At 43.7% G+C, this 27,844-nt stretch overlaps 1 protein-coding gene and 1 long non-coding RNA gene across 2 annotated transcripts; both read left to right on the plus strand.

Moving 5' to 3' along the window:
- Nucleotides 1-699: 699 nt before the first annotated feature.
- On the plus strand, nucleotides 700-27,595 carry PRCC (proline rich mitotic checkpoint control factor). Its single transcript, XM_079150886.1, is given in 8 exon segments — nucleotides 700-1,027; nucleotides 1,030-1,442; nucleotides 14,865-14,912; nucleotides 17,299-17,865; nucleotides 20,475-20,570; nucleotides 22,909-23,052; nucleotides 25,057-25,122; nucleotides 27,197-27,595. Coding segments are annotated over 8 exon segments (1,473 nt in total). The 5' UTR covers nucleotides 700-975; the 3' UTR covers nucleotides 27,284-27,595.
- LOC306639837 lies at nucleotides 5,075-10,932 on the plus strand. The gene is made up of 2 exons (XR_013757699.1): nucleotides 5,075-6,004; nucleotides 6,150-10,932. It is a non-coding gene; the product is annotated as an uncharacterized lncRNA (long non-coding RNA).
- Nucleotides 27,596-27,844: the final 249 nt, after the last annotated feature.

Consider the following 27,844-nt stretch of genomic DNA (forward strand, 5'->3'; position numbering starts at 1 on the left):
CCTCTTTACCCCTACTAAACTGAGAAGGGATTAACATCAGTACCCGACCCTGGCTTCCAGCTCCCTGCCCTCTTTCTTCTTCATGGTTGCTGCACTGGGAGTCCAGGCCCCAAGCTCCAGGATAAATGTACTCCTGGTTTTGGAAAAGGGCGAGCGCTTCCTCCCTCTATGTCATATTTATTTCAGCTCTCAGATGTTTAGTCTCTTTCGTTCTGCCTTGCAGCCCAATGTCCTACAGGTCCCTTGGGTCCTGGCTCTTCTTGGGGCGTTTTATCCTAACTTCCAGGTCCAGGGGCTCTGCCAGGTCTGTTTCCCTTTAAAGTGTTTTCTCACTCCGCCACCTTCCCAGACTCCCTCTCTTTCCCGACATCACTTGCAGTTTGTAAGCGCACCACATGTCCCATAAGTCTTAGCGCCCAAGGGGCAATCCTAGAGAACTTCAAGTACCAAAATGCTCTCCTTTCTGTCTCCGTGACTACCGCGGTGACCGATGGGGTTTGTAGTCACTTAGGAATTGTCAGGCTATCAAAAAAACTACTCATCCCAGGAGTCCCTGCGACAGAGGCGGGTTTCCCCTCCTGTCTTCATGCGCACCCCTTAATCCTCCCTCGGACTTCAACTCCCGCTGTGCCTTGCGCCCAGATCCATGCGGGGGAGAATGGAGCTGTATCCAAAGTGTACCCTGGGAGTTGTAGTTCCTATGTTGGTGAGGCGAGGAGGAGGCGGAGTGACTCGGCGGCCATTAGCTGTGTGTAGTTGCCTGGGACTAGGAGCTTAAGTGAAGAGAGAAGCCTTATTCGGTGGAAATCAACTGTGGCCATGGGCTCTTGCCGGGGGCTTAGTCCTAGATACGGAGCAGGCGGGCTTCTCGGCTTTCCCGCCCCGCCCCGTGGCGGGGCCTACTAGGCCTCCGGGCATCCACCGGTCTCAAGTAGGCTAGTCTGCCGGCAAGGGCGCCCCAAAGGCGGGAGGCGCATGTCGCTGGTTGCTTACGCCAGCAGCGATGAGAGTGAGCCAGATGAGGCTGAGCTGAGCCGGAGGAAGAGGAGGCGGCGGCTCCTGCCTCTGGGCCCACTTTAGGGGGCTTGTTCGCTTCTCTCCCCGCACCCAAGGGTCCGGCCTTGCTGCCCCCGCCCCCCCAGATGCTGGCCCCATCTTTTCCCCCGCCGCTGTTGCTGCCCCCACCCACCGGAGACCCCAGGCTCCAGCCTCCTCCCCCGTTGCCCTTCGGCCTGGGAGGCTTCCCCCCACCTCCAGGCGTGAGCCCGGCTGAAGCGGCGGGAGTTGGGGAGGGGCTGGGATTGGGGCTGCCTTCGCCCCGAGGCCCTGGCCTCAGTCTGCCCCCACCTATTGGCGGTGCCGGGCCCCCCTGGGGCTTTCCCAAGCCAAAGAAGAGGACGGAGCCCGTGAAGATCGCGGCGCCGGAGCTGCGTAAGGGGGATGTGAGTATCCGGGGAGGGCACCCCAAACTCTCCATCGGCATTGAGCTCAGCCTGACTGGTTGGAGATTACCGGACTCCTTTGTTAGAAACTCATCCGTGACTCAAAGCCACTGGAATCCTGTACAGTGCGAATAATTGAGCTGAAGTTCGTCAACTTTGGGGATGTTAGGGTGTTGGCCATGTGGGCTTTCAAAGCTGGGCTCTTCTGCGGAGGGCCACATATTATCATCACCTGGCACTGACAGGCCCAGGTTCTTGTCTAGGGACCCTCTGCTCCCCATTCACTATCTTCACCTCGGGCCTACTTTTTCCACTCTTCCATGCTGAGGGCCCGGATGAAGTTTGGCATCTGAAGGAAATGACAGGGGGACTACCCAGGACCAACCTTTTTCTTTGACGTTGAACTCAGAAGCATCAGGGTTTGGAGGAAAAGGATAGGATTCCCTGACACGATTTTTGAGGACAGTTAGAAATTGAATATTTGTTGATAGGCACTGACCCTTTCCTTCAATTACTGTATAACTCTGGGAGATAGTATACTCTGTTCCCAGAAGAGAAACAGGAGGTTTAGCCCACAGGATCTTACCTGGTAAAGGGCAGAGTGGGAGATTAAAAGCTGGTGTGTTAAATCTCAGACCTATGCTTGGGTTTCCACATTTTGATATTTTAAATCTTAGGCGGGTTAGTATGCTTGGCACTTATGTTTATCTTTGTTTCTAGATGTTGGAAGCAGAAAATAGCACAAGACCCACTTCCTGAGTAAGGATTTGAGGATAAAGGTGATTGTACGCCAAGGGACAGGAATGGTTTAGAGTTGCTAGGGAGGTCTTTTCTTTTTCTCCCTCTGAGAAGTTAATTGGTCAGGCCCTGGCTCACCTTTGATAAACCCCATGTTTTTTTTCTGTACTGGGGATTGAACTCATGAAACCCTCTACCACTGTGCTACACCCCCAGTCCATGTTATTTTTTGAGACAGAGCCTAGCTAAGTTTCCAGGCTGACCTCGAACTTGGGATCCTCCTGCCTCAGCCTTCCTAGCTGCTGGAATTATAGGCACCAATAATGGGCCATCAAGCTTAGCTGATCTTGATTTATATTTCTTTAATTTCTAATTCTGCTTGTGGCCATTTCTATGTTTTGCACTGATGGGTTTCTTTCCCCAGATATCTTACTGTTTTATCCTCCCTCATTAAAGTCTTGGCTTAAAAAGTGTGGTTCTGCTGGGTCAGTGGCACCCACCTGTAACAACCCGGTGACTCAGGAGGCTGAGACAGGAGGATCCCAGCTTGAGACCAGTTTTCAGCAATTTAGCCAGGCCCTCAGCAACTTAATGAGACTCTTTCTAAAAATAAAAAAATAAAAAGTGGTGGGGATGTAACCCCTGGGTTTAATCCCCATACCAAAAACAAACAAACACAAAAAACCCACGTTTCTTAGTGAGGACTTCTCCAGTCTACCTAGTTAACCTATTTTGCCCTATGGTCCCAAGTGGGGAATAGCCATAAAAACTTACATATAGTATAAAATATACAACATAATTATATTATAATAATGATGACATAATTATATAACTATTAGAGAGTATTAATATATAAGCTCTAGATTATGATGTCAACCTACGTTAATGCACCTTTGTCAGTGTTGTTGAAATATTCACAGAATTGAAAACTTGGGATTTAATGAGATTTCAGTTGCAGTTGCCTAAAACCTGTTACTTCTGGTCCTCCTTTATTTTGTTTCTCTCCATAAACATTTAATCACCATTTAACATAAAACTATATAATTTCATTTTCTCCTTCTACCTGTAAACAAACTCCATGAAGGCAGGGATTTTTTTTTTTTTTTTTTTTTTAATTCACTGCTGTATCCCTAGTGGTTAAAACTGGTGTATACTGGGAAATCCATAATATCCATAATTTTTTTCTGAGTGAGTGAACCTAAACGAACATGGATTCTTCCTGGAAGGAGGTTCCAGAATTTCCTTCCCTATCTTCATCCAAACTTTCTTCTATATCATTCCCTCCTTCTTTCTTGCCTGAATCTGTCTTTCTAAGATCCAAAAAAGCCTTCTCTTGTTCCACTGCAACTTACTTTGGCCCTCATTTAACCTGAGACAAAAGAGTTCTGTGAATGAGATAGGAAAATAGGCACATTTCCTTGGCCTCCTGTTTTCTTTCCTTTTCCCTCTTTTGCCCCACCAGACTTTCTCTGGGCCAAATTGTGATGTGGGGGGATGGGTGGGGAAGGTGGTACTTTGTGCCAGCCTGACCCTTTCCAGAGTAATAGTGGAAAGGGTTCATTTCTAGCTTAGTGAAAGTAGCATCTGAAAAAACTGCATGTAGAGACTGTAGAACCTTCCATTTAGGTTGTCTTAAGTGGCAGAACTCTTGAGAACTGTTTTATTTTTTTGTACTGGGGATTGAACCCAGGGGTGCTTAACCACTGAGCCACATCCCCAGCCCTTTTTTATATTTTATTTAGAGACATGGTCTCTTTAAATTGCATTAGGGCCTCACTTAAGTTGCTGAGGCTGGTTTTGAATTTGTGATCTTCCTGCCTCAGCTTCCCAAGCTGAGATTACAGGTGTGTGCCACTGTGCCTGGTGTGTGACTTCTGGTTTTGTTCTCCAGTCTTGTACTTAGTAGACTTTCAGTGCATGTTCTGAAGAATGAATGAATTTCCTTTATAGAGTTTGGTACTAAAGTAGAAACAATTAACTGTGAACTCCCATTCATTCATTCATTTCCTACTGAGCTACTTTTTTGTACCTGGAGCTAAAAATAGTTAACATGATAGATCCTGCCCCAAAGAAGCTAGCTTATTGTCTCCTTGGGAGACATAAGGAAATAGATTTCAGGTCAAGTCAGAGAAGAACTGAGTTAGAGCTGGTGTAATGGGAGTACCCCTAGCAGGAGCTGATCCCATCTGGGGAGGTAACAGACTCTAGGAGAGGTGAGGAGAGTTTAAACAGTGGTAAGACAGAGGAAGTAGGAGGTAGCCAGAGAAAGGGGGTAGGTAGTGTGGAGGAGGAGTGCATCAGGCAGAGGAAACAATGTACAAATGCCTGGAGGTGAGAGAGCAGAGATGCTGGGGGACCCCAGGGGCACTGACTGGAGCGCATGGGTGGGGAGTGGAGGGAGGTGGGGTTGCAGAGGGAATGGACCTTGCATGCTATGCTGAGATCCTTCTACTAATCTTCTCTGGAGTAGTGAAGAACACTACAGGTGGAGCAAAATTCTCTCATCAGAGTGCAAAGTTAGATGGCAGTGGCTTGGATGACAGTCTGGCAGGGGAGGGAGAGAACCTGTCAAGGTGTATTTGGGAGGTAGAAGTGATTAGAGGGTTTGTGTGTGTGGTTTTTTTTTTTTTTTTTTTTTTTTTGGTATTGGGATTGAATCCAGAGATGCTCTACCCCACTGGGCTACATCCCCAGCCTTTTTTTTTATTTTTTAAGGTACCAGGATTAAATCCAGAGGTGTTTACATCCCCAGTGCTTTTTAGTTTTTTTTTATTTTTATTATTTATTTTTTGTGGTGCTGGGGATTGAACTCAGGCCTTGTGCTTGCCAAGGCGAGCACTCTACCAACTGAGCTGTCCTCCCCAGCCCTTATTTTTTATTTTGAGACAAGGGTCTCACGGAGTTGCTTAGGGCCTCCCTAAGTTGCTGAGGCTGGCACTGAAACTCGTGATCCTCCTGTCTAAGCCTCCTAAGTCGAGTTGCTAGGATTACAGGCATGGGCTGTTTGCACCTGGCCCTTTTTTATTTTATTTTGAGGCAGGGCTTTCCTCAAAGGATCCTCCCACCTCAGCCTCTCAATTTGCTGGGTTTACAGGCACGCACCATTGTGGTCCAGCAAGGGGATTGATTTTGGATGTCCCTAGTGAAGGAGAGGATTGAAGATTGACCTTGTTTTTGGCCCAAGCAACTGAGAGGGTAGTGGTGCAGGAGGCAGAAAACAAATCTGGGATTAGTTAGATTTCATTGCTTGCAAGTGTAAAAGCCAACTTAATGATGAAGCATCAACTGGGCATTTGCCTGTAATCACAGAAATTTGGGAGGCTGAGGCAGGAGGATAGCAAGTTGGAGGTCAGTGTCAGCAATTTAACAAGACTCTCAATGACTTAGTGGGACCCTGCCTCAAAATGAAAAAATAAAAGAAAGGGACTGGGGATACAGCTCCATGCTAAGCATCCCTGGGTTCAAACCCCAATACCAATCAAATAAATCAATAAAATAAAATGATAAGATATCATAAACATACTGCAGTATCTCTGAAAGGGCATGGTGTCAGGAACTGGGGATCTTTTGGGGACCTGTGCAGCTGCTCTTTGCATACTTAGTTCACTCATTCAGTTTCTTTCTGCAGATCATCCCCCACATCCCTGACTTTTTCTCTTTGGTACTAGGACTTGCATCTAGGGGCGCTCTAACACTGAGTCTCATCCCCAGCCCCTTTTCTTTTTTATTTTGAGTCAGGTTCTCTCTAAGCTGCTGAGGCTGACCTCAAACTAGAGATCCTCCTGCCTTAGCCTCCTGAGTCGCTGTGATTACAAGTGTGTGCTGTCATGCCCAGCCCTTACAGGTTTTTATTTCTTCCCTTTTATTATTTTTTTTTCTTTTATTTATTTATTTATTTATTTATTTATTTATTTATTTATTTATTTATTTATTTTTGAGAGAGAGAATGAAAGAAAGAGAGAGAGAGAGAGAGAGAGAGAAAGAGAGAAAGAGTATTTCTTCCCTTTTAGAGATCCCCAGATTAACTATCTTTAGTCCCAATTCTGGTGTTCTAGAGAATTTTGATTGATTTGATTTGGGTCAGTTTATTGAATCATCAGTAGTCAAGGTAGTACCAAATTCTTCCTCCAGGTGCTTTCCTAAATCAACTTTAGTTAGCTTTTGATTTTAAATGGGGAATTAGGAATGATCCATAGAGTAGGTAATCATTCTCTTTCTCTTTTCCCTTCTTACCCTTCTTCCTCTGACCCAAGCTTCATTGGTTGATTTCATGTGCTCAAGGGATGCTGACTTCTGAAATTAAGATAAAAAAAAATTGCAAGAGTAATTCTGCTAGAAGAGTTTTCATATAATGTATATTTCAAAGCAAATAGAAATTTTAGGATTGGGACTGGGAGTGTAGATCAGTGGTATGCACAAATAAGACCCTGTATTCAATCGCCAACGCTGCAAGGAGAGAAAAAAAAAAGAATAAAATATGTTTTTTGAGTTATCTGGATTAGTATTACCACTACTTTCAGATTATTTACTTACATAGTGGAAAATCTGAAACTCTGAGGCTGAGATTTCATTAATTTTTTTCATTTTTATTTTTTAACCCCTTTCCTTTTTGTCATTTGTAGTAACCAGATGATAATTAAGTTACCTGCAGCTGATTTAGCTTAAGGTTTGGTCCTAGTCTGAAAGGGAAGTTGAGTGCTAATATTTGTGGGTACCTGCTGAGTGCCGCCATTGTGCTAGGCTCTTTCCTCTAGTTTACTGAGAAAGAAGAGGGTTTAAGGAACAAGGGCAGTTTGCCTGAAATCACACAGTTTAGGAGCAGCAGAGGTTAATTTGAACCTAGAGGGGTTCTGTTCTTAGTGTCTACTGAAAAGATGGATGGAAGAGCCATGGGTAGCCAGAAATCAGAAAGCAGGACAAGCAAGGAGTACAGAATTGGGAGAGAAAACAAAATCCTAACTGAAGGGCAGATGTAAGCAGAAGATACTTGAGACCAAAGAGTTAAAAAAAGTTGACAAATCTAGCTAATCAGGATAATAGTAGTGATTAGAATTTGGAGCCTGGTGTGGGGTGGGGTGTCTGTTCTTGGACCCTTATTTCCTCCTTGGCTCTTGGCCCTGGCAGCGAGTGGCTGCTTTTTTGGAGAGGGAGTCTCTCTGAGCCAGAGCCTGGGAAGATAAGAGGGAGGCTGCCATGGGGAACGAGGCTCTGATAGATTAGCAGATCCCACTGGACCCTGCTTAATGGAATATGTCTGTTTCCGTTCTTGCTCAGCAGTCTGGGGGTGTGTGTCTTGTCACTCTTGGCAAGTTGAGCAGAGAGGACAGTGGTGGCCTTTGAGGTTCAGGTTCTTCTGAGGCCAGGAAGAAATATAATACTTTCTTAAGACACAGAACCAGTTTGTTCCTCTAAAACCATGTGTGCCTGTTCTGGCCCATCACACTTCAGCCCCTAGGGCTCTGGTGTTTCTGGCATTACCCTTCTTTCTTGGTCCAATGGCACATGCCCACTTAGAAAACTAGAGTACCTTTAGGAGTTGACTCCACAATCTCCTTGTAGTGTACTCCTGAGAAGAGCAGTTTGGAGATGCATTACTGTTTTAACTTTTTATCGCTGTGACCAAAATACCTGACAAGGACAATGTAGAGTAGGAAAACTTTATTTGGGGCTCATGGTTTCAAAGGTCTCAGCCCATGGTTGGCAAATCCCAAGGCAGACTGTTCATGGCAGAAGGGAGGGGCCAGAGAAAACTGCTTGGCTTATGGCAGGCAGGAGGCAGAAAGAGAAAGGAGCCATGGTCGTATATAGTCCAGGCCCCATTGACCTACCTCTTCCAGGCAGCCCCACCTGCCTACAGTTACCACCCAGTATCCATTCAAATTATTAATCTATCAGCCAGGTGCAGTGGCAAATGTGTGTAATCCCAGCGGCTCGGGAGGCTGATGCAGGAGAAGTGCAAGTTTGAGGCCAGCCTGGGCAATATAGTGAGACCCTGTCTATAAATAAATAAATAAATAAATAAATAAATAAATAAAGGCAGGGGATGTAGCTCAGTGGTAGAGTGCCCCTGGATTCAACCCCCAGTACCGGGGGGAAAATTATGTCAAAGGGTTTATTCCACTGGTGAGGTTGCAGTTCTCTTAATATATCATTCCAACTCCTGTATTGCCTAACATTAACTTTTTGGGGAACATTAGAGATCCAAACCATAACACAAAGTTTAAACAAATACCATATGATCCACCAATTTTACTTGTAGGTGTAAAGAATTGAAAGCAGGGACTCAGAAACATCAGTACACCGGTGTTCACAGCAGCGCTATTCTCAGTAGCCAAAGGTGGCAGCAACCCAAGCGTTCATCAAAGACGAATGGATAAACAAAGTACGGCATATACACCCACCAGAATATTATTCAACCTTGGAAAGAGACAAAAATTGTGATACAACTCTAACATGGTTGGACCTTGGAGACTTTATGCTAAGTAAAATAATCCAAAAAAATGTAGGCTCTGTGTGGTGGTGCACACCTGTATTCCTAGTGGCATGGGAGGCTGAGGCAGGAGGATCACAAGTTCAAAGCCAGCCTCAGCAACTTAGTGAGACCCTGTCTCTAAATAAAATACGTTTATATAAAAGAAAGGGTCTGGGGATTTGACTCAGTGGTTAAATGCCCCTGGGTTCAAGTCTCAGTTTCCAAAAAAAAAAAAAAAAGGTCATGATTTCACTTACAGAGATGCCCAGAAGATGCAAATTCCTGGAAACAAGGTAGCACAGAAGTCACTAAGAGGTGAGGGAGGAGGAATGGGGGCTTAACAGTACAGAATTTCTAGGATGATGAAAGTTCTGAAAATAGATGGTGACAATGGTTGCCCAACATTGAAAATGGACTTAATGCCTCCAAATGGTATACTTGGAAATGGTTAAAGCTGCATAGTAGCACATGCCTGTAATCCCAGTGACCTTCAAGGATGAGGCCGGTGGATTGCATGTTTGAGGCCTGCCTGGGCAATTAAGTCCCTATCTCAAAAAATAAGGGCTGGAGATGTAGCTCTGTGGCAAAGCCCGCCCTGGGTTCAATCTCCAGTACAAAAAAAAGTTTGGTGAATTATATGTATATGCATTTACCATGATAAAGCAGCAAAACTTTTTAGACATGTTCTACACCACTCATCATCAAAGATGTCTCCTTCATGTCTAAATCAAATCCAGTGTGCTTAGGGTAAGCCTGTTGCCTCTAGCCCAGTTCATGATAGCAGCTGAATTGATTTCCTTTCAAATGCTTCACGACAGCTCTATTCCTCTAGCATGACTGGAGAATATAACACATGCTAAAGGTAATCTTTTAGTATTTGGATTACTCCATACTGAAATTCCTTTTTTTCTTTTCTTTCTTTTTTTTTTTTTTTGTTTGGTTTGTTTGTTTTTTGTACTGGGGATTAAACCCTGTGGTGCTTTACCACAGAGCTACATCCCAGTCCTTTTTTTATTTTTTATTTTTTTATTTTGAGACAGGGTCTCACTAAAGTTACTTAAGGCTTTGCCTCCTGTCTCAGCCTCCCTAGTGACTGGAATTATAAGTGTGTGCCACCATGCTCAGCTGAAATTTATTTTCTTTTGTGATGTGTTAAGATAATTGTTTGCTGTATTTCTGTTTCCTGTTAGTTTCTGTTTCCTGAATGCCTAAAAGTAAGTGCTTTGAGTGGCATTTAAACTTCTTTCTATAGGGAACCCATGTGTCCCATGTTTCCATCCTCTTCTTGAACAGGTATACTGAGGTTAGTACAGGGGCAAGCTGTAGATCCACATTCTATTTTCCTGTCTTCCAGGTCTCCCAGGCTTCACCTTGGCTGTGAGTAGGTTTTTAATTTTTTTATTTTTTGGGTACTGGGGATTGAACCCAGGGGCGTTTAACCACTGAACCACATATGCAGTCCCTTTTTATATTTTATTTTGAGACAGGGTGTTGCTAAGTTGCTTAGGGCCTGTCTAAGTTGCTGAGGCTGGCTTTGAACTTGTGATCATCCTGCCTCAGCCTCCCAAGTCTCTGGGATTGTAGGAATACACCACTACGCCCAGGCTATGAGTGGATTATTGAATCTCTCTAAGCACTGTCAGCTGTTAGAAGTAAACATTTATTTTTACCACTCCCTCAAAGGTGAGTAACCATGACTTAGCACTTTAGGGACTCAGCTCACTTTTGAGGTTGTTTTTTTTGTGTTCTTTTTCAGTGAGTCTGCCATAGTGAGTTTAATGAGATAACTTATGAAATGTTTCAGTAGAAATTTCATATAAGGTGCTCAAAGAATGTTGTTTGGGAGTAGCTATAGCAAATCCAAATATCAAAAAGTCATAGGGTATTCCAAAGTCTTTGTACAGGTTTTTTTTTTTTCTTTCTTTCTTTTTTTTTTTTTTTTTCTTTTTCTCTTGTGCTTTTAAACTTTAAACTCAGCTTGTTAGTATAATGTAGACAACCTGTCACATTAAAGTAAAATTGAATTTTCTTCCTACAGCTGATCTGGCCTTCAGTTCTATTAGCTGTAGGACAGTTTGCCTGTACTCCCATAGTGGCTACTTTTTGTTTGTTTCAGCAAGTGAAAAATAAGAATATGTTTGTGTAATTTTTATAAATGGTCTTAAATTTGGATAAAATGTGTTTATTTTCAGATCATTGCCATTGGATCTGTTGCATAAGATGTTAAAAGTTTAAATGTGACCCAGGACTCCATGAAAACCTCTGGTCTGCCAGAAAGCAGATAGATAGGTCTTCGGGGTCAAAAGACAAAGGGGATGGTCAAATGGCCCTTAAGAGAGGCAGTGGAGTTTGGAACAGAAAGAAAAGGTAGAACATGTTTAGATGATGGGTACTTGAGTCTTTCTCTTGGTTGAGTTTTGACATTTTTGGCAATTCAAAGAGAATAATCCTGAACTCTGTTTAGAATTTTATTTTATTTTAAAAAAATTTTTAAAAAATTTTTAAATTTGTTTTAGTTATACATGACAGTAGAATGCACTTTGATAACTTTTTTAAATTATAAAAATTTAATTGTAGATGGACACATGCCTTCATTTTAATTATTTTATGTGGTTGCTGAGGATTAAACCCAGTGCTTCACAAGTGCTAGGCAAGTGCTCTACCACTGAACTACAACCCCAGCCCCAGGAATTTTCATTTGTATACATTTGCATGACAGTAGCTCAGGCAGTTTTTTTTTTTTTTTTTTTTTTCACTTTAAAAAAATTTCTTTTTAGATATACATGACAGTAGAGTGTATTTTGATGTATTTACATACATGGAGTATAACTTATTCCTATCCCCACTCCCTTCCCTTCATTCCCCATTGTCTAATCCAGTGAATTTCTGTTCTTCCCCACTCCCGTTACTGTGTGTTAACATCTGCATATCAGACAGCATTTGGGCTCAGACACTCTTTATAGTATCATTGTGTCATGTGTAAGTAGTGATTTTAACTGAGAGTTGGGGAGATTACATAGCTGAATTCTCTAGCCAATAAGTAACAGAGCTAAGATTGAAATCCATGTTTCTGATTTGTGCCATGTGCTCTCCCAGCTCTATCATGTGTGATCTAGTGTGACCTTGTCCTTGTGGGTCTCAGTTCTAGACCAATACACAGCTCAGTGTGGTGTCACCACAGAAAGATAGGAGCCAGAGTTGGCTTGGATCCTGGTTCTGCCATGTCCTAGCTATTGTTCACTTAGTCTACTTTCCTTATTTGTAAAACTGATCATAATGCCTACCTTGAAATGTAACTGTAAGGATTACATAAAAAGTTGTGAACTGGTCGTGGTGGCACACACCTGTAATCCCAGCTGCTTGGAAGGCTGAGGCAGGAGGATCTTGAGATCAAAGCTAGCCTCAGCAAAAGTGAGGTACTAAGTAACCAGACTCTGTCTCTAAATAAAAAATAAGCAAAATAGGACTGAAGATGTTGCTCAGTGGTCGGGTACCCCTGAGTTTAATCCCTGTTTACCACCACCCCCCAAAAAAAATTGTGAGTAAATTGCCTGATAGGTAGTAGGTACTCTGTAGGTTGTTGTTCTTTCCTTTGCTATCCTTTTCTTTATTTTCTGCCTTGAGGGTACCTAGACAGATTTCCTTTTTTTTTTTCCTACAATACTGTGAATTGAACCTAGGGATGCTCTACCACTGAGCTACATCTCCACACTCTTTTAAAATTTTTTTATTATGAGACAGGGTTTTGCTGAGTTGCTCAGGCTGGCCTCAAACTTGTGATCCTCCTGCCTGAACCTCCTGAGTTGCTGGGATTACAAGCATGCACCACTATATCCACTATTAAAAAAAAAAAAAAAAAAAAAATTGAATTTTATTTTTAGTTGTAGATGGACACAATACCTTTATTTTATTTGTTTATGTGGTGCTGAGGATTGACTCCAGTGCCCCACATATATGAGGCAAGTGCTCTGAGCCACAACCCCATCCCTGCATTTTTTAAAAAATGTGTTTGGCAGCAGGCAGCAGTTAGTAATTAAAATCATGCCTTCTGACTACTGTGATGTAGTATTAGACTATAATGTATGTCCTTTGCCATTATAGTGAAGGTGAGAATACGTACATGAAAAATGCCATGTATATAGAGCAGACACCAATGAATCAGAGGTAATATGATGTTATTAATATGAATGAGGTGGAGATACTGAGTGGAAAGGAGCAGGGTTAGATTTACCAGAGAGACTTCTTAGGAGTTTGGAGTTAGGAAGTGCATACCAAGTACAGATGGTCAAATGAGAGGTGGTGGTGATACAAGTGCAGCTGGTGAGAGTGACCAGTGGAAGGACTGGCAGGAAAGAAGCACAAATATAGGAACAGCAGGTTTTGGAGGGGAATTTTAATTTTATTTTGTTTTACTTATTTATTTTGCAGTACTGGGAATTGAACCCAGGGGGGCTCTATTGTGCTACATACATCTCCAGTTGTTTTTATTTTTTAATTTTGAGACAGGATCTAGCTAAGTTACCCAAGCTGACCTTGAACTTGGGATCTGTGTGCTAGTGCACCCAGCCTACTACTTTTATTACAGTTCTTCAGTTCTCTGTGTACTTCTCATTCTTACTGGATTGTAAGTCCCCCCCCCCCCTTTTTTTTTTTTTTATGGTACCAGGGATTGAACCCAGGGGTGCTTATCCACTGAGCTACATCCTCAGTCCCTAGCCCTTTTCATTTTATTTTGAGACAGAGTTGCTCAGAGTCTCATTAAGTTGCTGCGGCTGGCTTTGAACTTGTGATCCTCCTGCCTCAGCCCTTGGAACCACTGGGATTATAGCTGTGCATCACCACACCCAGCTGGATTCTAATAAGTCTTCTGAGGGCAGACTTCCGACACATGGAAAAGCTTGTAGCACATTGGGATAATAAATGGTCCAAGTCATACCTCTGGAGATATAACTGTCTAGTGGCAGATGCTACAGCTGCTGAAGCCCTGCCTGGGATACTATCTGGAAACTGTTGAACTTAGTGTAGTGTGTTGATAGTAGGTTCTCAGTAATTATGATTGAAAGATCCTTATAGTGCACAAATTCAAAAAGGAACTTGGGAGGTTTGAAAGTCAGGATTATTAATTCTTTTTTTGGTAGTAGTGATTGAACCTAGGGAGCTCTACCACTAAGTTACATCCTCAGCCTTTTTTATTTTGAGATAGGATCTTTCTAAATTACCAAGTTTGGCCTTGAACTTGGACTCCTCCTGCTTCAGCTTCCTGAGCTACTGGGATTACAGGTGTGTACCACCATGCCCAGTGAGGATTTGAGGTCTTACATTATCTTGGAGATGAATGACATTTTGGATTTCTGCCTAATCACCTTTATTTGCAGATAGGTAGACTAAGCTCCTGGGAACAAATGGAAAGCTATCTTTAAGGTTCTTGGTTTGGGAGTGATTGAAAAAAATAAATAAATAAGTTTGTTCTTCATATGACTTGTATCTTCCCTTAATTTAAGATGGTGAGGAATTGGTATTGAGCGAATAAAAGTTTAGGTGTTTTTCAGTATGACAGCTTGTCTTAAGAAACAGTCCTGTTGAGGCAGAGGGATGGCACAAATGACCTCCTGTCTTACCCCAGATCTTAACAGTCATCATTTGCCTGCTTTCTCCCTGGACAGGAACAACTCTGTCTGGCAGACAATAGATCATACTTTGGAGAGGGAATGGATTTCTCCGATGGCTTTGACCTTTAATGCCTCATTGAAGAGTAGTTAACACACCACTTAATCCCACTGGACTTCCCTGGCCCTGTGGTTATGTAGTCTGTGTAAGTGGTTTTAAAAGTGAAGCTGAGATTGGGTGAGATTGTGGGCCAAATCTCATTCATCTTCTAGTGGACAGATTTATAGGAAGTAGAATGGGTATAGCTTGTTCTTTCCACCACAGACTCAATGGGAGGAAATAGTCTCAATTTAACAGAATAGAAATGGATGCCAAGAAGCCTGTGCAACAAGTTTGCGGGGGATTGAGTGACTTGGGAATTGAAGTTGTACCCCATCCTCTGAAGGTGTTTGAGATCAGGAGGGAAGCTCTGCTTTAGGGCTGGGCCTAGGGTGGCTGTGCCTCTGTCAGAGTGTCTTTGTGATCTAACCTTTTATGTACTCATTTAATGTGTTTCTTCTACTGTCTTAAAACAGCGGGCCTTATTCCACTTCTTTTTTTCTTAGTCAGATTCTGAGGAAGATGAACCCACAAAGAAGAAAATTGTTCTTCAGGTAAGCATGAAGCCATTTTTTTCTCTCCCCATATTGTTTAATGAAAGACTGGACTTAAAATACCTAGCAATTTTCAAGTCATGTTTAACTCAAGCACAAGTATTTGAGGATTATTTAGGTCTGGCTTTGGTTTCCTTTATAGCTTTAGACCTGGTTTATCCCCATCCTTGCCTCACTGCTTTCTGGTGTAGCTTGAAGGAGTTAAACTCTTCTAGATACAGGCAGTGGTAGGGGAAGGGATCTTAACTCAATTCAGTTCATTACATTTCAGGTAAAAGGATTATTTGGGGAGGGTGGAGTAAATGGATTGGTCAAATGATGTTAGGGAGCATCTATATTTTAAAATTGTCCATCTTCTCCCTGTCTCATTTTTAACCTGGAAATAAACACTTAAATAGTACTTATTTTGTACCAGGCTCTGTTCTAAGTGCTTTACTAGCACCTAACGGATACTATCCTTCTAACAGTGCCTACACCATAGTGTTATTATCATCCCTGTTTGACATAGGAAACTGAGGAACCTGCAACTAGTGGGGGCAGAGCTGGGGTTACAGTTACATCAGGCAGTCTGAGTACAGAGTCCAAGTTTAATACTGGAGAGCCCATGTTACTGCTGCACTTGGCTGCTTCTCTATCATCAAGGCTGGAAGTCCTCAGTATGATGATCTCCCTGCCATTTCCTTGTTTCTCCTTGTTCTAGTATTTTTACTTTGCCCGCCACAGAGTTTCTTCTATTCTTTCCACACTTGGGGATTTAAAACACACTCTGATTTCATGTTAACACTGTGCCTCAGGGAAAAATGGTCCTGTGTTTAAAAGGTAGTTGTCTTGGGGCTGGGGAGATAGCTCAGTCAGTAGAGTGCTTGCATTGCAAGCACAAGTCCCTGGGTTTGATCCCCAGCACCGCAAAAAAAAAAAAAAAAAAAAAAAAAAAAGGTAGTTGTCTTGAGATTCAAATCTATGATGCTGCAGCTGCCTCTTCCCCTAACTGTTAAGGTGTTTCTTCCCCCTTCAGGAGGTTGTAGGATACAGGTTTTCTGGAAGTTAGAAAGACAACTGTGGAGGATGGTGTGACATCTGCATTTATAGTGGGTGCTAAGGAAGAGGCATGGAAGAGCCTGGCATGCTGAGACTGAAGGAGGCTAGTCTTTCTCCTATTATCAGGGTGTTCCTGGAGTAGGTGGACTGGCTCAGAAGCTACCCCGCAAGTAAAGGGCAGAATTCCAGATGGTGGAAAGAGATGTGTTGATAGAGGAACTCTGAACTGATGTTGGAGTGGGGACCCAGCCTTGCAAAGGGATGTCGCCTTGATTGCAGGTGGTGCTGAGAAGCCATACACTTCTAGGGTGGCCTGAGTAGGATACTTCAGTATTGTTCCTATGAACCTGAACCTCTGCGGGCTGCTAGGCTGGATTGATTCAAATTTGTAAACTCGGGGAAAAGAGCCCCCCTTCAGATGAGCAGTTCTTCTGGACTGTTTTGGTATTCTAGGACGATGACACAGTGACCTTATACTACTGTCCTTTTTCCAGTTGGTACCTCCCTCAGCCCTGTAGCTAGGCCAAGCTGGCCCTTTATCATACAGAAAGCAGGATCTGAGATATTTTTTTTTGGTATGTATTGGGGATTGAACCACGGTCCTTTTTATTTTTTATTTTGAGACAGGGTCACACTAAATTGCTGAGGCTGACTTTGAACTTGTGATCCTCCTGTCAGCCTCCCACGTTGCTGGGATTACAGGCATGTACCACTGCAGGATCTGAAAGATTCTTACTAGTAGTAGGAACTCTGGATGGACTGAGCCAATTAGCTTACAAATTGTTAAGTTAAAGGCTTGACTCTGGCATTAACAAGCTAATAGACTAGAGGTATAGGCTTTTCCTTGGGCAGAGGGAGGGTGGAGGGAGGGGACTTTTGGCAGCAGGTATGAATGTCTCTGTTTTAGACAAACCCTCATGCTTGGCTTTGGGTAGCAATTCAAAGGAAGGAGAGTTCAGAGCTCAGAACATGGGGAGAGGTTGAATGATTAGCTGGAGGGAGAGCTAGGTGGTTTGGGAGGAAGGATAATGTGAGATGAAGAGCAACATATTTACCAAAGACACAAGAGTGGAGGAGGACTCAGGCAGAGGGCAGTGTACTGGGTTGGGATGGAGCTGAGAAGAGGGATGGCATCTCACATTTGGAGAAGCAGCTGCAGAAGGGTCTGATGCAGCAGTTGGTAAGACCAGATTGGGCCTGAGTGGATGGAGGTAAGAAAGCAGCAGGGTCTGGGAAGATGTTAGCCTAGAGCACATTATTGTATTTCTTGTTTTTCACTGTTACTAGTACATAACTTAAAATCTCACTTTTCATTTTTCTTTCCTCCTGCCCAAACCCTGGCCACCAGGGATCCAGCGAGGGGACTGGTTTGTCTGCCTTGCTTCCCCAACCTAAAAACCTGACTGTGAAAGAGACTAACAGGTTGCTCCTGCCCCATGCCTTCTCCCGGAAACCCTCAGATGGCTCCTCTGATATCAAGCCCTCCAGACTGGCTTCTAAGACAAAGCCCTCCTCTCTCGCTCCTATTGTGGGCACTACAACCACCACTCCGTCACCCTCTGCCATCAAGGCTGCTGCCAAGAGTGCTGCCCTACAGGTGACGAAGCAGATCACACAAGAGGAGGACGACAGTGATGAGGAAGTGGCCCCCGAGAACTTTTTCTCCCTCCCTGACAAGGCCGAGCCACCTGGAGTTGAGCCATACCCTTACCCTGTCCCCGCTGTCCCTGAAGAGCTGCCTCCAGGCACGGAACCAGAGCCGGCTTTCCAGGACGATGCAGCCAATGCCCCCCTTGAGTTCAAGATGGCAGCAGGCTCAAGTGGGGCCCCTTGGATGCCTAAACCTGGGGATGACTACAGCTACAATCAGTTTTCCACTTATGGCGATGCCAATGCCGCTGGTGCTTATTATCAGGTGGGTAAGGGGCACAGACAGCAGGCCAGGGAATGTTTGAGCCAGTAATGTGACCTTAAAAAACTCCTTTATTCTGAACCTTATGGATCTAAATTATTGAAGTCTTAAAGTCTGACACTTGACAACATAATCACCACCTTTATTCTCTGTGTTAGCTTTCCATCACTGTGAGAAAGTACTTGAGATAATCAACTTAAAAAAAAGAAAGGTTTATTTTGGTTCATAGTTTCAGAAGTATCAGGCCTGGGTTGTTTAACCCTGTTGCTTTTGGTCTTGTGACAGGACAGTACATCATGGTGGGAGTGTGTGGCAGAGGAAGCAACTCACATCATGGTGGCTGGGGTCCGCATATCCCTTCCAGGGGCCCACCCCCAGTGACCTCACTTCCTCCTACTAAACCCCACTTCTTAAGGGCCCCACCACTTCCCAATAGAGCCACGAACTGGCCACTGGGCCTTTTTTTTTTTTTTTTAAAACACATGGGTCTTAAGGGGACACTTAACCATACCACCATTTGCATTCTTTTTTTTGTGGGAGGGAGTGACTAGAGATTAAACCTAGGGGTGCTTTTACCCATCCCTAGCATTTTTTTTTTTTTTTTTGAGACAGGGTCTCAGGAAGTTGACCAGGCTGGCCTTGAACTTGAGATCCTTTTGCCTCAGCCTCTTGAGAATCTGGGATTACAGGTGTGCACCACTGCACCTGGCCCCAAATATAGCATTCTGAAAATCAAATTTGATTGTAGGAGCTGGTGAGATGTTCGGGAGAAGATGGGAGAGGAGCAGCTTCTAATCTTAGATAGAAAATAGCCTCCTCAAATTTGGAGGATGAGGATTAGGGAACCATAGTGTACACTTCCAGATAGCAGTCCAGGAAGAGTCTCCAGAGGAGGGGAATTTTGAGACAATAGGGAGACCAGGTATGGTGGCACAGCCTGTAATCCCAGTTACTCAGGAAGCTGAGGCAGGAGGTTCACAAGTTTAAGGCCAGCCTGGACAACTTAGAGAGGCTCTGTCTCAAAAAATAAAAAGGACTGGGGATGTAGCTCAGGGTAGAGCACCCCTGGGTTCAACCTCCAATACCAAAAAAAGAAGAAAGACTTTCCTAGCAGTCGGAACTTCCCTAGGTGGAGAGGGCTCCTAGAGTTGGTCTCAGGCGGTAGATAAGCAGGAACAACTGGCTGGCCCCTTGACTGACAGTTGCAGAACATTTTACTGACCACCTGGGATGGCTGGGAGAGGACTTAAGTCCCCTTCATCCACTGTGATACTCTGAATTGGTCATTGTTAATTTTGTTTTCAGTCTGGGTGTGGATAGGGAAAGAGGGCTTCAGGGGGACCCTATTCTAACCAAAGACTTTGAAAACAAATGCATTCCCTAAATATTTTCTCTTAAACCTTTTTGTATGTTATAGACAGATCAGAGACTGTATCTCTTATCAGGGCTATTTAGAGAGAAGGAGGAAAATAATAGGGTTTCGGCTTCTCTCTCTCTCTCTTTTTTTTTCCAGTACTGGGGACTGAACTCAGGGCTTTAAGAGTGTTAGGAAAGCGTTTTACTACTGAGCTACATTCCCAGCCCTTAAAAAAAAATTTTTTTTTGAAACAGAGTCTTGATAAGTTGCTGAAACTGGCCTTAAACTTGCAGTCTTTCTGCCTAAACCTCCCAAGTCACTGAGGTTACATGTATATACCAGCATGCCTGGCAGAGCACTTTATGTATTCTAGGGGACACTGAAATTTAATGTATCTTTAAATGTACTTTTTGTGAATATTACTCTTAATTACTCTGGATTTTTGTATATTTTTGTGTAGTGAAAATTAAAACTGTTTTCCATTTAACTCTTTAGAAAATGAATATTTGTAGAGGAATAGAAACTTCTTAGAGCTTTGGGCAGAAGTGAAAGAATTAGGGAAAATAATGTAGGCAAGGAGGAAACAGGAACCCATTTCCTGGGTTCTCTGGTTGCCTGACGTGGCCATTATCGGGGATGGGAGGGGTGTTGCTTCTATTCCCTCTGCAGTTCAAATCTGAGGGGAATCATCAGATTACTGCAACAAAAATATGGTAAAATAAACCTAGTTTGTTCCTAGCTTTGTAAAGTTCCATAATATCTTAATAGTTATTTATTTTATATCAGAGATCCACAACCCTCCCTCCCTTATGGACTGTCTCCTTGTGTCCAGAGGGCCTAAATGCGATGAGGAGCAGGGTTGGCATGCCTCATACCTACTCATCCTGCTTGCATCACACCATCGCCCACTGGGGTCTCATGAGTGGGAGGAGCCATAGAGGTAAAGATGGGAGTTGCCCTTGGGCAGCAACTGAGGGAGCAGGGTACAGATTGAAGCAGGGGAGAATGTGTTCATTTCATACCATCCTTCCCTAAAAACTATCCATCTGTCTGGATGGTACAGATCAGAAAGCTTCAGGAACTGTTGGTGGGTTAGTGGATGGGTCCTTAGATCGTGCCTTTAACTGCTTCATCTGAGGTACTGTAGTGGCCATCTCTCCTCTACCTGTTGGGTGAGTTTCCTCTGTTTCTGGGTCAACCTAGTCTCATTTTCACTGTGTCCTCACTGATGTATTCTTTTCCTCTTTGGCCACAGGATTATTACAGTGGTGGCTACTATCCTGCACAGGACCCGGCTCTGATCCCCTCCCAGGAAATTGCCCCAGATGCCTCCTTCATTGATGATGAAGCAGTAAGTTAACAAAGCACACATGACTTTTATTTATTTATTTTTTTTGTGGTAGTGAGAACTGAATCCAGGGCTTAACTCACACTAGACAAATGCTCTACCATCCCCACAAGTGACTGTCTTTGACCCATCTTTGACATCAGGTTTCAAATCTGAAGGCAAAGGTGGGGGGATTTTTTTTTTTTTTGCCCACCAAGAATAAAGAGAAAAATGAATTTATTAAATTCAAATGTTATGGTGGGGTCATGATTCCCATTTTACTGAAATAATGATTGGATTAGCAGTCAGACCCTTCCTTAACAAAAAGTAGCCCAGGACCTGATAAATTATTGGATTTACCAGTGACTTAAAAATATTATTAAGTCCTGTTAATTTCCTAAAAATAGTAGATGAGGAAACACTCTTAACTCTCCTCTGAAGCCATTATTACTGTAATACAAAAACCATAAAATCCAGGACAAAAACTGAAAACTATAGCTCAACCTTATGAGAAAAAAACATTTTTAAAATGTATCAGGATTAAGTTTTAGCAATGTGTAATTGAGAAACTCTAAGTAATAATGGCTTTTTTAATGGAAGTTAATTTTTTCCTCATAAAAGAGGGCTAGAAGTCGGCATTCCAGTAGTGGTATGGCAGCTCCACAGAGTTGTCAGGGATAAAATCTCCTGCTCATTGTTTTACCATCCCGAGGCTGTGGCCTTTGTCATCACAATAGCAGCTAACACTGAACCATCAGAGATGCAGGCGGGTGGAAAAAAGAAGGGAAGGACATTTTTTCTCCCATTTTAGGAGACTACATAAAAGTTCTCAAGGGTACTTCCATTTGTAACTCACTGACTGCTTGCATGGCTCCATCTAGCTGCATGGAGGCCCAGGAAATGTAGTATTTAGTTGGATGGTACTTGCCCAGCTAAAATTTTGGTTCATTTGCACTGAAGAGGAAGGGGGGAATAGATTTTGTTAGGCACCAGCAGCTGTGTTAAATAACCCCTGAGTTTCACACAACTGTGGCATGAGGTAAGGTAACAGCACTGCCTCCTGCAGCTGTCAGAACCACATTCATTGACCAGGGTTGTGGCTCAGGGGTAGAGCACTTTCCTAGCATGTGTGAGGCACTGGGTTCGATACTCAGCATCATATATAAATAAATAAAGGTCCATTGACAACTTAAAAAATATTTTAAAAAAAGATACAAAGCACTGTCCTTTCTGTAGGGAACTCACAGCTTAACAGAAGGAAGGTAAGACGCAGGGATCGCTACCTCTGTGTGGGGTTCTCATAAAAAAAATATTTCTTGAATGTGCATGGTGGCCTCCCAGCAACTTGGGAGGCTGAGACGGGTGGATCACAAGTTTGAGGTTGGCTTGGGCAACCTAGTGAGACCCTGTCTCAAAATGAAAAAAAGGAGCTGGGATATAGCTCAGTGGTAGAGTACCCCTGGGTTCAATCCCCAGTACCACACACACACATGCACAAAATCTCTACTTACTTTTCTCCAGAAAGATGTCCATCACTTTGTATACTTCTGCCTGTTGTTGATACTGTGTTCATCCACAACCTTCTTGGCAAGTGCAATGGTTGGGTCCTTTTGCTCCTCAGCCCAGGAAGCAGTTGGGTACCCATTTGGTGGCCACATTCAGTTTTCAGTAGGTATAGAGCAACCTAGGGGACATCACTAACGTTCAGACAGGACCTGGGTCTTACTGAAGTTTTTGGGTGCTTTAGTTCCCCTTGTTCCACTCTACTGCTTAACCACATCCTCAGCCCCTTATCCTAAATTCTTAATGTGCAAATTGTGTCCAGTTCTTTCAGGCAGATACAGTTTATACATCATTTGAGTATGGATTTATGTCACTGGGTCTCTGTCCTCATTCATGTTTGGGGACACCTCTTGTCCTCCCTTTCTTGAGGTCCAAGAGACCCTGTGAGAAGCAGGCCTTTCATCTCATATCAAGAGAGGTTGGTAGATGGCAGGTGAAAGGACATGTTGCAAAGAGAAATTGGAAGTGTGGTGGGACTGGTGAGTCACAAAATCTCAGCTGGGTATGGTGCACTCCCATAATCCCAGTGATGCAGGAGGCTGAGGCAGGAGGATTGCAAGTTCTAGACCAGTCTGGGTAACTTATCAAGACACCGTCTCAAAATAAAAAATAAATAGGGGTGGGGATAGAGCTTAGTGGGAGACCGCCTCTGGGTTCAATCTTCAGTACTGCAAAAAACAAAGTCACTCCAAAAACTGTGGATCTTTAGTGACATCTCTTGTTCTCCTCACCTTGGTTCTTTTTTTAATTTTTTTTTCCACCTTGGTTCTTGACTCCTGCATTTCCCCCCCTTTCTCAGTTTAAGCGGCTGCAGGGCAAGAGGAACCGAGGGAGGGAGGAAATCAACTTTGTAGAGATCAAAGGTGATGACCAGCTCAGTGGGGCCCAGCAGTGGATGACCAAGTCATTGACAGAAGAGAAAACCATGAAGTCATTCAGCAAAGTAAGTGGGAAAGGACTATTGGGTGACCAACTTGGGAAGCTGCAAAGCAAAATATTGTCCTATTACCTGCCCAGCTCCACGTGCACCCTTATAGTTACATCATTAACAAATGCTTGTTGCACATGGTACTGGAGTGTGAACTAAGCCTGAGCTGTATCTCTGGCATTCTAGAACTTTCCAGAATTTTAACTGAGCTCTATCTGGGTGGTGGAGACTGGTTGTTGAGAGTGGTTGGTTGGAGCACTGCTGTTGGGAAGATGTCTGATGTCTTGTGGCTCCTTCCTGGGCTGGACAGAGCCCACAGCCACTCTGTTCTCTCCTGATAGTCTCATTGCTCTCTCTCCATCCTGGTAAGCTGGGACCTGTCTCAGTACATCTGTAAGGAGTGGGCACAATAGAGCCTCAGAAGTGCTGGGGTCCCTAGGTTCTGAGAATGCAGGTCCTTCTTGCTCCTATCTCTTCATTATTTATTGTAGCCAGCTGTGGTCTTTCCAAATGCTTTTCTTCCTCACGTTTCCCACCCATGCTCCTCCTGCCTTCTCTGTGCTAATTTTCTAGTTTTCTTCAGTGTGTATCTCTTCACCCAGTAGCTGAGTTTAGCAAGTGTGGACATTTATGAACTTCCCACAGGGGGGACTATGTGGGGAAGCCCTGGATTTGAGCCCAGCACCAGCAAGGCCAAAGTCAAGGATTTTACCCCTGCCCTCCCATTTGCTTTGCTTTGTTCTGTGGCCACAGATGGCCATCCAAGCCCCAGCCGTTTGTTTTAACTGAATGCTGGCGGTCATACAGGACAGAGCAAAGGATTGTGGTTAGATCAGCATAGATCCATCACTGTTTACTGGAAAAACCACTTAGGAGAGCATGCTCTACTAACTGTGGGCTGAGAAGCATCATCACATAGTAATGGTTGTTGTTGTTAGCACTCACCGTGGGCCAGGAATGGCAGTGAATGTTTTATGTATATCATCTTTAACTGTCACATTAAATGACATACAATAATAGCATGGAGTTAGAATATGCTTTTTTCCCAGCTCCTGATTTTCTTCCCATCCTCTCATTGTATTGGACTAGCTTTTAAAAAAAGAAGGTAAGGTCCCGGTCCTTGAGGAGTTGACAGTGTAGTTGGGAAGAAGAGATTTAAGGACACTTGAGTGTAAATGATTACAGAGCAAATTGATTACATAAGTGCTGAGGAGACTCTGGAGAGGAGTTTTGAGAGTTGGGTGGGGCTCACTAGGAAGCTTCTAGCCTGAGACAACTCTGGCAGAGAATAGAAAAACCACAGAATGAGAGCCCAGTCCAGCATAGAGTTTGACAGTAAATCGTTTACATCAAAGTTTGGCTAGGCGTTCAGTGCAGTTATAGGCAGAGGTTGGAAGACTGAAGAGAAGTGGAGTGATTGTGAGATTTCTAATTCCAGGGAACCTATTGGCACTTTCTAGAATGGGTAAAGTGGGGTTTCAGCCAAAGATGATTGATGGGAGAGTTTGGTAAGCAGTAGGTAGGAGACAGACTAGACATCTGGCCTGACTGGGGAGAAGGGAATAGAGATGAAGAGATTTTAAGGGGGAGGTGGGCACAGGGATAGTGGAGGGTTCTCAGAGGGAGGGCAGAAGATCACCTGCGCCCTGACGCTTAAGCTATTTTAGACAGGCTGAAGGCATAAAGCTGGTCTCAGGTGCCTGAGCTTGGTGCTGAAGCAGTGGGGGTTACCAAAGAAATAAGATGGTCCTGACCTCAAAGTATTTACAGTCTAATGGGGATATCAGCAGCCTATTTCAGGCAAGTGTTCCGAGCTTGGGCTTTTTGCATAATGGATTTAATAAAAATAACTGTTTTCTAAGTATATAGACATTAAAACAGCTCCACCCTGACTTCTCTCCCCCAGAAAGTAGCTGGGCTGTGTAGTTTGTTTCTCAGTCCCCAGCCTGTACTGTAATAGGCACATGAGAAACTTCTTCTCTTCGTATGGGTTAAGGTCTGTATTTTCTTCCCTTGCAGAAGAAAGGTGAGCAGCCAACAGGTCAGCAGCGGCGGAAACACCAGATCACATATCTGATTCATCAGGTGAGAAGGCTGGGGGCCTGACCCAGGCAGGATCCCTTGGACCTGCTTGAGGTCTGGGTTAAGAGTAAGAAGCCCAGTCTAGGACCAGCTTCCAGTAGGTGTCCTCCCCTGTTCTCTGTGTGGCCACTAGGGGGAGATGTGTCCTTCAGCATTATCCTGCTGTACCTCTTCACTGCCCAGAAGACTGAGTTACTGGTGCTTAGAAGACTGCAGATGAGAAAAATCAGATATCCAAAACACAGATTAAAAGGAGAGTAAAATGGTTTATCATAGGGTTCTTTTAGATAGTAAATTTATCTAATAATTTTTAAAAACCAAAGAAAAAGTTAATTCACCAACTTGACCTTTACCTACAAAGGAGGTTCATTTGTATTTACTGACACAAATTTTAGAATTCTAGATAATCCAAAAATGTGTTGGTACTTACTTTCAAATCATTAAACATCCTTCTGAGACCCACAGTACTGAAAGCTGTCAGAGGTACAGACATGAACAAGAGGCACTTCCTGGCTATGTCCTAAGGGGTGTGCATTCTGATTGGTGGTTCCAATCGAAAATCTTGCTTTCATGGTCCTTAACATATTTTTATCTTCTTTTTCAGGAACTTCTTAATACTCTTTTCCCATCTTGTGATTTTTAGTCTGTGAATTTGAGGGTAGAGTCTTTTTTAAACCCAAACTCTTACTGTCCTCCTTGCACTTGTAGGAGAAATGAGCAGGCATCAGATAATATTGGAGGTTGGGGAGCCCCCTTATTAGGATATTCCCAGAATACAGTATAGAGCCAGGAGGTATTGAAACCAGAAGAAGAAAGAAGTCATTTTTCTAGTACCTCTAGAATTTTTCACAACTTCAAAAGGTTACTTTAAAATGATGTGGTTGGGGGTTGGGCACCTGTAATCTCAGTGACTTGGGAGGCTTGAGGATTGCAAGTTCTAGGCCAGCCTGGACAACTTAGTGAAACCCTGTCTCCATAAAAAGAACTCCCTCATACCACCGTCACCACTGCCCCACCAACACTACTCTCTCTCATTAGTCCCCCATTTCCTTTATTGCACTTGTCACCAAATTGTTTAATTATTTATTTTCTGCCTCTCACACAGAGAATAGAACTGTAATAATCAACTCTAAAATAAATGCATGAAATGGACCCAGAAAAAAAAAAAAAACAACAAACCAAAAGGACTGGGGAATGTAGTTGAGTAGTAGAGCACCCCTGGGTTTAATTCTCAGTACTGTGGGGGAAAACAGGTATGGATTTCTGGAGTGCCACATATGTTATATTTAATACAACAGCAAACCATAGTTTCAGACTTAACACCTGAGACGTTCCTTTCCTGGTCTGCTGGTTAGGTAACTGAGGCATCCTTCAGATGCCATCTTCTAGTTCTCATTTGTCCCATTTCCCACTTGAACGCTTCAATTTGTTTTTTTTTTGGGGGGGTGCTGGGGATCACACCCAGGGCCTTCTGCTTGCAAGGCAAGCACTCTACCGACTGAGCTATCTCCCCAGCCCCGAACGCTTCAGTTTTAATTCTACCAGAGCGAGCACAAGGATTCTTGAGTCTTTGTTCTGCTTGAGCCTTGTTAGTTCCCCAAAGAGATTTTTCTTTGCTTTCTTGTGGTCTTCCCTTTTGTGGATAAGAGAAAATTAAGTCTTTCAAGGGTTTTGCTCTTTTCCCATAATTGTTATGATGGGAGAAAGTGTGTGTGTGTTGTGAGGTGGTACTGAGGACATTCTACTACTGAGCTACAGCCATAGCCCTTTTTATTTTATTATTTTTTTAAAGACAGGGTTCTACTTAGTTGTCCAAGCTGATCTTGAACTTGCCATTCTCCTTCCTCTTCCTCCCAAGTAGCTGCAATTACAGGTGTGTGGCACAGTGCCCTACTGAGAGAAAGGTGTTCAACTGGGAAGCTCACAGAGGCAAGAGGAAACTTGTCTTTCACAATTCTGGTTTAAAGGCTGGCAGTGTGCTTGCCTAGTGTATACAAGGCCCTGGCTCCAGTTCCTAGCACCATACACATATACAGATACTGTTGTGACTCCCCCCATCCCTTCTTCCTTACCACAGGCTAAGGAGCGGGAGCTGGAACTGAAGAACACCTGGTCAGAGAACAAGCTCAGCCGCCGTCAGACCCAAGCCAAATATGGATTCTAGGGCTTTGGAACTGATTGCTCCCAGGATCTCCTGCCAGCCCAGTTGGCCCGGCCCCCAACTTCACCTCTGGGACCCCGGCTGCTCTAAGCCCAGGATGTCTTTCCCTGAGGACCCAGCCCTCGCCTCTGCGAGAATGAACATATTTGATAGATTTTTCTTAACAAGTTAGAAAATTTAGCTCCTGTCTGTGTTGGAGCTAGCAGACTCAAGCGATGCCGCTGAAGGGGCTCTGAGTTCTTGGATGGGAGTTTGCTCCCTGTCAGGTGTGATGAAATGTTGAACTCTCCCCCACTTTTTTTTTTTTTTTTTTTAAGCCAGGGATGTCTATTGAAATAAAACATTCAGTCTGACAGACGCTGCCTGCCCTGAGCCTGGATCTCAGTTAGTTTGTGTGCAGCATCCCTGCAAAGTACCTTGAGCTGCTTTGACAAGTATTTTACTTTTTCCCCAAGGGCCGGAACCGGGTTCATGGGCATTGAAGACCCTAGAAATTGCATGGTTTGATCCAGGTCAAGATGGTTTTCAAAGGGGCCTATGATCCCAAATAGGGAAAACATTGCT

Source organism: Sciurus vulgaris (genome assembly GCF_902686455.1).
Source record: "Sciurus vulgaris genome assembly, chromosome: 1".
NCBI lineage: Eukaryota > Metazoa > Chordata > Mammalia > Rodentia > Sciuridae > Sciurus > Sciurus vulgaris.